Source organism: Lissotriton vulgaris, chromosome 1_1 (assembly GCF_964263255.1).
Source record: "Lissotriton vulgaris chromosome 1_1, aLisVul1.2, whole genome shotgun sequence".
In the NCBI taxonomy this organism is placed as follows: Eukaryota; Metazoa; Chordata; class Amphibia; order Caudata; family Salamandridae; genus Lissotriton; species Lissotriton vulgaris.
Window position 1 is genome coordinate 1,061,396,804 of NC_141685.1, and position 12,171 is coordinate 1,061,408,974.

Genomic DNA, 12,171 nt, shown 5'->3' on the forward strand with positions numbered 1-12,171 from the left:
ACCAATTTCCTTGCAGTATATGGAGGCAGAAGCTGAAAAATGCGGGGGGGGGGGGGGAGGGTGTGACCACAGGAAGGTTACATGATAGGTTCTGGTAAATTAATCAACTCATCTCCAACAGTATCAGAGTAGCTCAACTGCCCGGAGGAAGTAAAGTCAAACAGAAATGTATCCCAATGGGAGAGGTGGCTAACTCCTGGGGGAGGAAGCTGGGGGTGGGGGGGGGGGGGGGGGTGGAATATGTTGAATTTGGCCAAGGAAAGGAAAACATAATAGGCAGAAGGAAGACGCAGTTGGACCAATTATTTCACCCAACCATAAATTAAAGGCTGTTTAACTGCTCAAGTACTCCAAGAATACATCCACTTGTTGGACATTATTTGTCTTTCTTCTTTATTGCAGTCAATTGAAGAAGAGCTTTCCAACTCACCTGTCAACCCTGGCTACATGGAGCTCTTCACGTGCACAGCCATGTCTTGCTGTACTGTCATACAACACGTTTTCCTTAGGGTTCATGCATCAGTCTACAAACAAAGTTGAGAACAGCTAAAAATTAATCAATTGATGAAAAGAGAGGAACATAATATTGGGGGATGTGTAGCATGGGTGAGAAAGGGATAAAGGAAGGAGAACCGATAGAAAGGGTCTAAATGTGATAAGAGGTAAGGGAATAGGCAGAGGGAAGAAGTTCTTCAAGTCACATGTAGTCTGGCATGGCTGAGAGAAGAAAGTGGTCCACTACTTTTAGTCACTCACTTGAATATTTATTGCCACATTTAATCCACAGTTTCACAAAAGCACAACACAGGGGTACATAGCTTAGGTCTGAAAAACACCAGACCAGTTATCACACGGACAAGAGAATTTTATGGAATGGCTTGAGAATACAGAATGACATCCTCAACTGGACCAGCAAAATACGGAACTGGTAACAGCAACATACGTGTGAATGCAACACAAATAATTTACTGCCTCTGGCACCCACCAAGCACGCCAAATACTTCAAGTCTCAAAAGGGGATAGACTTGCCAAATTATTCATTTTAAACGTACCTTTCCCACTTTAAAAAAAAACACACAATGTTTGTACTTTTTTGTTATTATTCAGTTTTGTGAAATACAGTGTTTATTTCATATAAATACATTTTCGATTCATCTAGTTACTTGAACAAGCAGGCTTTGTTGAGGGGACTGATGCCAGGTTCCAGGACTATTGCCCTCAATTAAAGGCACTCTACCCTGCCTGGGACAGTAGGGGTGGTCCAAACTTGCTTTCTACAAGCTCTCTCGCTCTATCAATCAAGTAATACTGCCATGCCATTGCAGAAAGACATGAACCTAATGCATACACTTAACTCGCCAGACGTTTACTGAGTCAGATAAGGGGAAAGACCCTTTAATACTAGTAAGCCTTGGCTACAGTACCTACTGCATGCTTCTTGAATCTTAAAAGTTGCAATGCTCTTGCACTAGAAAGGCGGAAACAAGTGAATTTTAGCACTGCATTTAATCGCACAATGCATAATAGTGAGAATAACTGCTGTCAGCTTGTACCCTAGACATATGCTAACAAAAATCAGAATGGCCTTTCTCCAGGAACAGGCAATCAGCCCTGAGATACAACACCATGTAGCCTCTATGACTGAAACAGGTTTTTTCCTAATATAAAAGACAACAAAACATGCTTAAATGCTTTTAAATAATAAAAAAGATGCTTCCACCAAGTATAAAATAAATTAAGTTATTAAAAAAAATCATAAATACTAAAACATGTTTTTCTGAGAAATAAAGACTAAACAATTAAAAAAGTGTTTGGTTTTACAAAGGAAACAATGTTTTATAGACAATACAGTTTTTGAAAAGGTAAACCGACTACTTTAATAAGTTGAACAAAATAGTACTTTCCTGAATGAAAACACAGTAAAACAAGTTGAAAAAACAGAATAACTGTTTTCCCATTAAAAACAAAATCAGTGTTCAACAAATAAATAAACCACGTAAAAAAACTTGATAAAGAACACAATAGAAGTGTTTTGATATTAGAAAAAAAATGTCTTTAATAAATGTAAACCTTTTTGGTTTACTTCCTTTTGTTTATTTTTAAAGTAAACAGCGTTTTTAACTGTTCTAAAAAACAGTTAATCCCTGAATGACAAAAAATGGATAACGGTTTTAAAGGGTTTAACAATTAAAAGCTGCAACATCGCAACTAGAGGGCAAAAGACTAGTCAAACTGAATAAGAAACTGAATATACAAGAGAAAAGGCATGTTTTAAATATCAATTAAGCAAGACTGTGCCTTTGCAAAGGAGATCTTCCAACTCCAAAGATTCGACCCATTTTAACTTTACTCCCCCAACTCTACTTTTATAGTATTTCAATCTGATTGAGAACCAATGCCAAGTTTTTCTTTGAGCCTGATTTCATTTTTTTGCATTTAGTTCTTGATCAACCTTCTCCCATAAGGATTAATGCCATATGGTGTTAACACTGAGTGGATTGTAAAGTACATAATTTTTTTCTCTGGAGCAGGATGGGGTCCTGGCATTAAAATTACATAGAAAAATAAATTTTGAAGACAAATGTAAAAACGTATACTTTCTTTCTAATGAAAATATGCAACAATAAGGTAGTTTTCTTTAAATAGAAAGGTCTTCTGTAAAATAGTCCCGTGGAAAGATTTACTCAAGTAGCAGCAAAACAGAACTGTCACTCTTGTGTCGCAAAGTAAGTAAATGCTTGGTTGCCCCACCCAGACAGGTTATCTTTCATTGTAGTCAGTGGACAGGGAAGGGTTTGTTCAATGGCATCAAATAACAAATGTCACCAACAACGCTTTACTAATTTTCCTCATATTGTCAGATCCCACCCTTTTGAAAGCCAAGCACCTCCACAAGAAAGTATAAATCCTGCCAAGTAGAACATTTTTAACTTCCTCTGTGTCTGATGGAGACCACCTCAAATCTGTTCTGGGAGAATGCCAAGACCCTTGAACCGATGCTTATTTCGAGGTCCTCACACTTCTCTCTCAATAAAAACTAAGAAGGGGCCTCTCAATGTCTCTTCATTGGGTTAGAATTGTTTATGGCAGAATGCTTCAAACTTATCACAAGCACATCCTAGTGCAAACTTCTGCAACAGTTCACAGCATTTTGCTGTGCATCAAGTACAGTTTCACCTACACCACAAGCCTTCAAAAAGCCAACTAGAATCCACTTTGTTTAGTTGGTGGTAAACTACAAAGGCTGGCTAACAATAGTCCACTCATGCACCTAGAGTGACAGCATACATGAATGTAGCAATACAGAAAACGCCCTAGTATTCACTCACACAAGAGATTTATTCGAGTTCCTTAACCCCAGAACCAAGGTTAAGCAGAAGATATTGGTGTGTACAATTTCACTTCAGACATTGCCCGATTTTTGCTTTAACAGCTTGCGCGCTAGCGGGTTTTTCCGCTGCGCGCTGAAGATTCGAAAATCGCGCGTTACGTGACAAAGCCAGCTCGTCATGCGCGTAGCGCAGGTAACGCGCCTCACGAGCTGGCTTTGTCATCAGCACTGAAGGGGTTAACTCAAAGAGAAGCTCCACCCAATATCAACCTAAAGCAGTGCTTCTTTTAAACCAAGGTCAAGCAGATGTTGGTGTGCATAATTTCAATGAAGAAATTCTCCATTGTTTGGTTTAATTCAAAGAAGCTCTGACCAATACCAACCTAAAAAACAGTACATCTTAAATATATGGTTTTGAACCAAAGCCAAGCTAGCTAGATTTAACTCCTCATACAATTAAATGTGTGCAGCACTTCCTCACTCTCAAGTTAAATTTCTATCAGTTTTAAGATCAATTCTAAACAGGATTAAACACATAAGTGACCACTGAATTGCTTTAACCGAGGTCTGACTTCCACTACCAAAGTTATGATTCAGGGGTAACTGCCTACAGATTGAAATGTTATTGCAGAGTAAGAGAGCCTAATAAATATTATCACACCAAGATCAATGGCTTACCTGAGCGAAGCAATCCGCCACTAAAAAAAACATGATTTAACCTATGCAGAAACTGGTGGCAAAGACTGGAAAGGTGCCCACCAAATGTATGGAGTTCTGAAGAAGACATTTTCAGACAAAATACATTATTACGTCAATTTGCACTGCTCTTTGCTATTTTGTTTAGGAGAGACAAGACACCTAGCTTGGTCAAGGTTTGAGATGATCTGCTAACTGATCTCAATGATGGCTCAATGCTTATTCTTAGGGAGAGATTTAAGAAGTTTCTGTGATTTGGCCAAGAAAGGTGGACTATCTTTTGTTCCAAAAGGAAAACATGGCATGAGAAAATCAAAATAGTGGACTACTTAAAAGGTTGTGCTAATGGTCTACAATAGGCTATATAGATAATGGCAATAATGAGTTAATTGCTCAATACAGGTCACTTTAAAAAGGTGTACTGCATTAACACAGTAGCTAACTAATATGGCGGAGATAATATAAAGCAAGTGCAGTTACACAGGAAACGCCACATTCAATGTAGTTCTACAGCTGCTGGTTGAAGACTAGCTAAGCTGTCAAATGGAGGAACTCAGGATTTCCATGAAGCAATCTGTAGCGTCCTAATGACGTCAAATAGTTGCCGTATGATTAGACTTAAGCCAGAGAGCTGTATATGACAAGTACGGAATTGGAGCCATAATACTTGCCACAATTCGCCCCCACGTAGGATAGGAAAGATGTTGGACCAGGGGGTTGATTGAAAATTCTGGTAAACCCTGGAAAACAACTTTGGTGCAGGGGTCAATGGCAGACATATGTTACAATTTCTGTGTTAACTATAGGACAACCAAATCAGATGCTCAACCAATGCCTCTTTCAGCACAGAACAGGAATGTGTACTGTCATTACCCAGGATCATTGGCAAGGTCCCAATGCTCATAACACCCGACTGAGGGGTCTGTTATCTCTTTTACACAGCTTATGAAACATACACCAAAGATCTGCAGGATAAAAGTGGCAATGGGTACATTCCTAAGGCCAATAGCTTGGCATTCCTTTGTGCAGAAAAATATTACTTCCCATACCAAGTACTGGGGGGTGTTCAGCAATGAATGGAACACATACAAAACTGTAGCAGTGTGCAGAAAATGGAAGTCTGCCCTAGTGAACTGAAGAATTTCACGTAGCCCATAGAGCTGAAGCTTGAACCACATTATGGACCAAGGCCACCTTTGGCAATTGTGTGCCTAAAGTAGGCCCAATTTAGCAACATAGTCCAGTCCAAAGTATCCCAAGTGGCAAGGACATTTGAAAGGATTGTACTGGACTTCACATTTGCGGGATCCTCTGAAGAACATGTTTAAGAAAAGCCTTAATTAAAAGTCAACATAGTACCTCAATTACAAGTCAACATAGTATTATTATCTATCCCACTAGTTCAATCAGGATGGAAAGCCTACAATCCTACCTAGCCAAGATTGAGTATTCTTTGGCAGACATAGGCAGCAAGAAAAAGCTGCTGAACTAGACACAAAAGTACTTAGCTTTGAAACAGTATGTCATCATGGAGTGGTTGTTGCAAGAAACTCAAACATTCCACAGGCGGTTGTGGTAACTGGAAAGAATGGGCTGAATCAACGGCCAACTTCGGAAACTAATCATCTGTTCATAATTAAATATGTGAGTGGGCCAATGACCTGATAGATGCTTGCAAATGCTGATGGTTCCTCAAGGTTTCTAGGCCCGGATTCTGTTGCTAGCGGCAGAGAGTGAGATTTCTACTCTGCAATTCAGTCATGCCCCCATGTTTATACACAACTGTACCAAAAGATAACCCACCTTGTGGGGACACACTCTCCAACCGGACAACAAAGATAAGGTGTGCAAACTACTCTGAAATACAGTTTTGCTGTGTTCGGCTTGCCCTAACTCAGTCATCTGAAAACAGGAAAACAAAGAATCCATGGACATACAGACAAAATTATTCAAGTAACAACCAGACATTATGACTAGCATTCTGGCATTACTGTTACTTAACTACACTGTGAGGGCATAGCAGATTGCTGCTAGTTTACTCTTTGTGCACAGCTGCATTTCTTGATCTTCAAAAAAAGTGTAGAAGGTTTTTATAAGTCCGCTAACTTGTTGCTTTTGACAGAAGTAGGACTACTCAATTCTAGCAAGGTCTTTTCTACTGGAGCCCACTAGATCTTAGCTGCATTATATAAATGGATATATCAAACCTGGATGTGTTTCAATGTCTATGAACCTTATGCATTATTACACGTGCTGCACTAGGATTGCTTGACAACCATTTTGAGACTGCATCCCTTCTGTACGAGGGAAAAACCATGAAATTCTATGTTTTTTCCAAATATTATTCCTCTTCTTTTGCACAGACACACACACATATGGTATTTGTTTGTCCACATCTTCTTAAAAGAAAAGCTGGTGTAGGATTTTCACTCGGCTCAATAGAGCCAGAAAACTGAGGTACCAAGTAAGGAGAGACATATACCAGTAAATGAATGAGTATTCTAGAGAAAATAGGCTGGAACTCACATAGTAAAACATTTGATGCCACTCTTCTCAATAGGTTTCCAATAGAGGCCTACAGTATTGAGTGAGCAAAAGCATGCTTCTTTCAGATACAAGAAACCAGGAAGTGTGACCAGCCATCTTCCCCAGGATTTTCGCACTCAGGAGGATCCAGATGACTGCAAGTCTTCAGGGAAATAACATTCCTGTTATTCCATACACAGCAGATGGTATGCTAGAATATTAGTCCAAAAGAGTCAATTTACGTGAACCAGAACTTCTACCTCCAAAACTCACCAATTTGTAAATTCTCAAGTGTGGAACAGAGTGTCACTGGTGAAATGAGTTATCCATTCACCCTACTTTGCAGGTACCTAACCTGACCCAGCGAAGCATGCTCAATTGGATAAAGAGACTCACCCTTGTAGCTGAGCAGCTCATCTCCCACGATTGCCAAATCCTTGTTAAAAATACTTAAACCAAATCATGGAGAACGGTTTATCAATGAAGAGAAAAACCAGGGACGCGTTTGTGTGCAGAACTTTGACCTCCCTGTATAGGAAGCAACCCAAACTTGTGGATGCCCAGCTGGTCCCTCAGAGACATAACCCCATACAGTGACCCACCCTAGTATGTGCCCAGCTGGTCCCTTCAAGGCATGCACCATAAAGATACAGTGACCCACCCCAGTTACCCCGGTCTACCCTCCTAGGCATGCTTAACATAGACTCAGTGGCCTCCACTCCAATGTGAACACATTCTATGCCCACAGGCACGCTCCATACAGGGGATCGCCCCACTGGGTGTAAAGTATCTATCTCCCAAGCATGCTCCAGACAATTCGAGACCCATCCCATTGTCTTAACCAGGCCACTCCCAGGCATTCTACCACTAGAAACCTCCACCCACGCTCATCCTGGTATGAGCAAAGACCGTCCTGCTCAGGCATGCTCCAAAGTGATGCACACTAGTGTGTGCCTCGTTTCTCTTACTGGCAAGACCTATGTCGCTCTTCACCAACCTTAGTGCAAAACAACTGTTTCCCTTCAGCTGCTTTTTCATGTGAGCAAGGATCACAAACCACTAGCTGTAACTCTTGCTCCTTTCAGTCTGTGTACATTGGAATTTCTGCACATTACCTGTACACCACATTGTGCATTCTTGTAGTCTTACAAATTGAACTTGGTTGCAGTAACCACCCACACCCCATTCAAGCGTGCCTCCCATAGTTTCAAAGAGTCCACCCCAAGGCCCAGAGGCACCAGCTCAGTCAAGGGAAGGCATCTCTGTCTGTAGGATATAGGGGTCCAACAACATGAAAGGGTAAGCGAGGGAGAACACAGGGGCAGACACCACACCTAGAGGTGTTAAGGACAATCTCCCACACTTTACAGTTCTTCTTCGTATCCCTCCAGCCCAGGTAACAGGTCAGCAATGCTCTCAACGTAGAAGTCGGGTACAAGGCGGCGCTGGGCAGGTAGGTCACTTTGCGCATAGGCCTGAACATCGGTCAGCTGTGAGACGCCTGTTAGGGTTAGGATGCTAGTGAGGCCGCAATTCCTGCCAAACCGGATATCCACCTCAATTCTGTCACCAACCATCAGCGTGCGGGAGGGATCCACATTGTGATGGGCAAGGATGTTCTCAAACATGAAGAGGGATGGCTTGCCCACCACTACTGCCGGACGGCCTGCTGCAGTCTCCACCGCTGCAACGAGGCTGCCTGTGCCTGCAAAAGAAAGAGAGAGGACTTATGGAACATCTTCCAAGCACAGACCAAGCCCTGACCTCACAAGTGGATAGGAAGAACAATCTGGAAGCTGAAAAAGGGACGTCTGATTATGAATACCTGGACCTAGAGGTTACCATGGAAGTTGTGAAACAAAAATAAATGGCTCCCAAAACTGGTTGTCACCATGGGAGCTGGGACAGGTTTCAGGGTTCTGGGGATATATCACAAGGAAATACTTCTTCCAGATTGAGGTTTTTAATGGGCGATAGGTGATTGGCTCTGGGAGTAAAAGGCGTTGCCATGTCAAGGCTCATCACAGGTCACCTTCTGAAGGCTTGAGAAGTCCCTCAGGACCCTACCTCTGTTTAGGTCTTGAAAAGCTTTCTTCCTGCATTATGGAAGAAGAAGTTCAGACATAAACTTCACCTCCCCAAATCCCTCCTCATGACTGCAGGTTTCAATCTTGGCTCTATAAGATGTGGAAGAGGGTGGTGAAAATGAATAAGGGATCCAGGCTGACTAAACCAGTTTGACATGCATGGCCAGCGGAAGGCCTTCTAGAGCCGTAGGTGAAGTAACAATTTCCTACCACCTCTGACAGATTTGACATATGTAATGCTTCTGTGGACAATTTGACACCACTCCACTGGCAATTTCCTTATACTTAATGTAGAAGCAACCCTTGTTACGTGGCTACATTCCATAATTTAGGTGGGTGGAATCATCTATAGAATGATTAGGCAACCAGCAAAACTGTTTGCGGATTCTCGAGAACCACTTGGGTCCCTTGGTAAAAGCCCCTTATGATGTGCTTTCACTTTAATGGTGTCCACACCCCTTTCTTTAGACACGGCTCGCTGTGACCGGAATACGGGAAGCAGCGTCTAAAGAAAGGGGCACAGCCACTATGAAAGTGCTATTGGCATTAGAAATGACAACACCTTTTATATATGTGTTGGTTTTGAAAACACAAATAAAAGGCAGGTCATTTACAATGCCAATAGCTTAAACTCTCGCAAATGCGAGACCTATTGCATTGCAAATGCTTGTCTTATTGAGTATATAGACCTCTGTTGTTGAATCACTTGATTGGTTTTTATGTTAGCATCTTTCAGTACTGCTGTGGATGAAGGTGGAACAGCCCTGCTGAATAGTAATTTAGAATCCACACTAGCCCCCTCCTTAAGAGCACTCTGCTCTTGGTAGCACATTTTATCCAGGGCCTTGAAGAAATATGAGCACATCCAACTCATCATGAAGGAACTCAATTGACTCCCTTTGCTGGCCCATACCGTCTTAAAAAATGGCTGCATCATTAACAAAACTATCACCACCTGCACCCCAAACACCTGGTTCGTGAGCTCACCATCTTTTTGTGTCTCTCTGCAAAACCGCAGTCAGGACACCATCAAACTGGTGCCAAAGAAGTGTAAAAAAAGGAAAAGCAAAGCAACATGACTTTTCCATGTATGCACCCAAAATCTGGAAGAACATCCCCGTATCCATGAGGACGGTCTTAACCCTGGGCGAAATCAAAACAAGCATTTGAAATGCAATAGATGAGTTTGAGCTATTGCCATTGTAAATGACAATGCCTTTTATTAATGTTTTTTGTTTTAAAACATAAATAAAGGTCATTGTCATTTACAATGCTAACAGCTTAAACTATCGCAAATGTGAGACCTATTGCATTGCAAGGAAGGGCCTCCTCTACCGCTTGTTAGATTGTAAATATCAGAGGAAGAGACCAGCCTGGGAAGTAGAAGTAGAGGAGGCGGTGGTGGCGATGGTACTGGTGGCGGTGGTACTGATGGCGGTGGTACTGGTGGCGGTGGTACTGGTGGCGGTATTGGTGGGGATACTGGTGGAAGTACTGGTGGTGACGATACTGGTGATGGTGGTGGTACTGGTAGTACTCGTGGTGGTAATGGTAATACTGTTGGTGGTACTGCTGGTAGGGGTACTGGTTGTGATGGTATTGGTGGTAATGGTACTGGTGGTGAGGGTATTGATGGTGGTACTGGTGGTATTGGTGGTGGTACTGGGACTGGTGGTAGTGGTGGTGGTAATGGTGGTATTGGTGATAGTACTGGTGGTATTGGGACTGGTGGTAGTGGTGGTGGTACTGGTGGTGGCGTTACTGATGGTAGTGGTAGTGGCACTGATGGTGGTGGTGGTGGTAGTGGTGGTGGTACTATTGCTGATGGTGGTGGTGGTGGTGGTGGTACAGGTGATGGTACAGGTGATACTGGTACTGGTGGTTGTGGTACTAGTGGTATTAATGGTGGTGGTGGTGTTACGGATGGTAGTGGTACTAGTGGTAGTGGTACTAGTGGTAGTGGAACTGATGGTGGTGGCACGAATGGTGGTAGTGGAGGTATTGGTGGTGGTGGTACTACTAGTGGTGCTACTGGTGAAGGTGGTGGTACCGGTGGAGGTGGTGGTACAGGTGATACTGGTTCTGGTGGTGGTGGTAGTAATGGGGGTGGTGTTACTGGTGGTGGTGCTACTGGTACAAGAAGTATTGGTGGGGGTACTGGTGGAGGTGTTGGTACTGGTGAAGGTGGTGGTATTGGTGGTGGCACTGGTGGTGTTGGTTGTGAGAAGTTGGCCTGGCATATGCTGTCCACTAGTCTAGTGGGCATCTTGCACCAGTCCTAACAACCCTTATTGATGGTAGGGTAAAGACAACCTTTTTAAAAAGCTATCCTAGTGGTAGCTGTGGACAGCAGCCTTCAGGCTCAGTCTTGGAGGAATGTAAAGCAGCTTGTTTTACCAGTCTATAATCTTGTGAATTACAAAATGAAAGGAGAACCACACCAGGTGTGTGTGTGTGTATAATATATATATTAAATATAAAAAATATATGTATTAGCACAATATACGTTGAGCCCTAGGGGCGTACCAAACCATATATCAATAAAGTGGTATAAGAACCACGACTTGCATAGATACAAGGCCTAGAGCCTTCAGAACCGATGGGGCCACCAGGAACCACCCAAGGTAGTGACACAGGGGACCCATGGGGGTGCGTGCCGTGTCTAAACACAGCCGCGAATCACCATTAACTTTTACGGGGAAATTCGCAGTTGGAATTTTAAGGATAAAGGACACTTAGAAGAGGACTTGGAGCAAAACCCTTTAGAACTAGGAGGTTCTAGAGTCAACAACCACGTGAGCACCGGAGTACTAGAGTTACCTCACCCAGGGAAGCCGGGTGCAAAGGTGCCTTTTGATGTCGGGTTCAGTCGTTGATTTCAACGGCGATCTGCTGCAAAGGTGCTGCTGGCGACCAAGTGGAAGGTGTCCGGAGTGATCAAAGCCTGGATTGAAGATGAGAAGAACCTGTAAGCAGAGGGGACAGAGTCTGGGTCACTAGCCAGTGACCAGGGGCATGATAGTCGAATGCCCACACATGTTGGGTGCTTGCAGGTGAAGAAGGTGAAGCTGGACTATTCAGCCACGAGGACCAGGTGGCGTCAACGACGACCAGGCGCTGGATTCGAGCTGTCCCCCGAAGGATGTCGAGTGATGCGGTGTCGGTGCCCGGATTGGCCCAAACAAGCCTTGGCAACAGCAACCCACGCAGAAAGCAGAGATTGGCTTTGGTGCAGACCAGCAAGGTCTGAGGGACTCACCCTTTGGTGGGGAGTCAGGGCACGTCTGGAGCAACCAGGGAAGCCCATGGAAAAGTAGAGTTACATTCTACGGGACCCACCAGTCGACGGACCAGGGATCGCGAAGGAGCCTCGAGCTGAAATGCAAGGAGCAGGCCCACGGAACACTCGAGGAGGGTAGGCCCACAATCTTCAGCGCAGATGGTGCTCGGGGCTTGGGCTACAAGTAACCCAATGCACAACTTCAGGAAAGCTCTGGAAGTCGATGCACTAGAAAACGTGCAGGGTGTCCA

At 43.4% G+C, this 12,171-nt stretch overlaps 1 protein-coding gene across 1 annotated transcript in view; it reads right to left on the reverse strand.

The window, feature by feature from the left end:
- Positions 1-750: 750 nt before the first annotated feature.
- Positions 751-12,171, reverse strand: part of PDXP (pyridoxal phosphatase) — a 50,106-nt gene continuing 38,685 nt past the window's right edge. Inside the window, exon 2 of the mRNA XM_086963018.1 lies at positions 751-8,258. Coding sequence (XP_086819144.1) covers positions 7,918-8,258 — 341 coding nt within the window. The 3' untranslated portion in view covers positions 751-7,917. The remainder of the gene's footprint in view (positions 8,259-12,171) is intronic.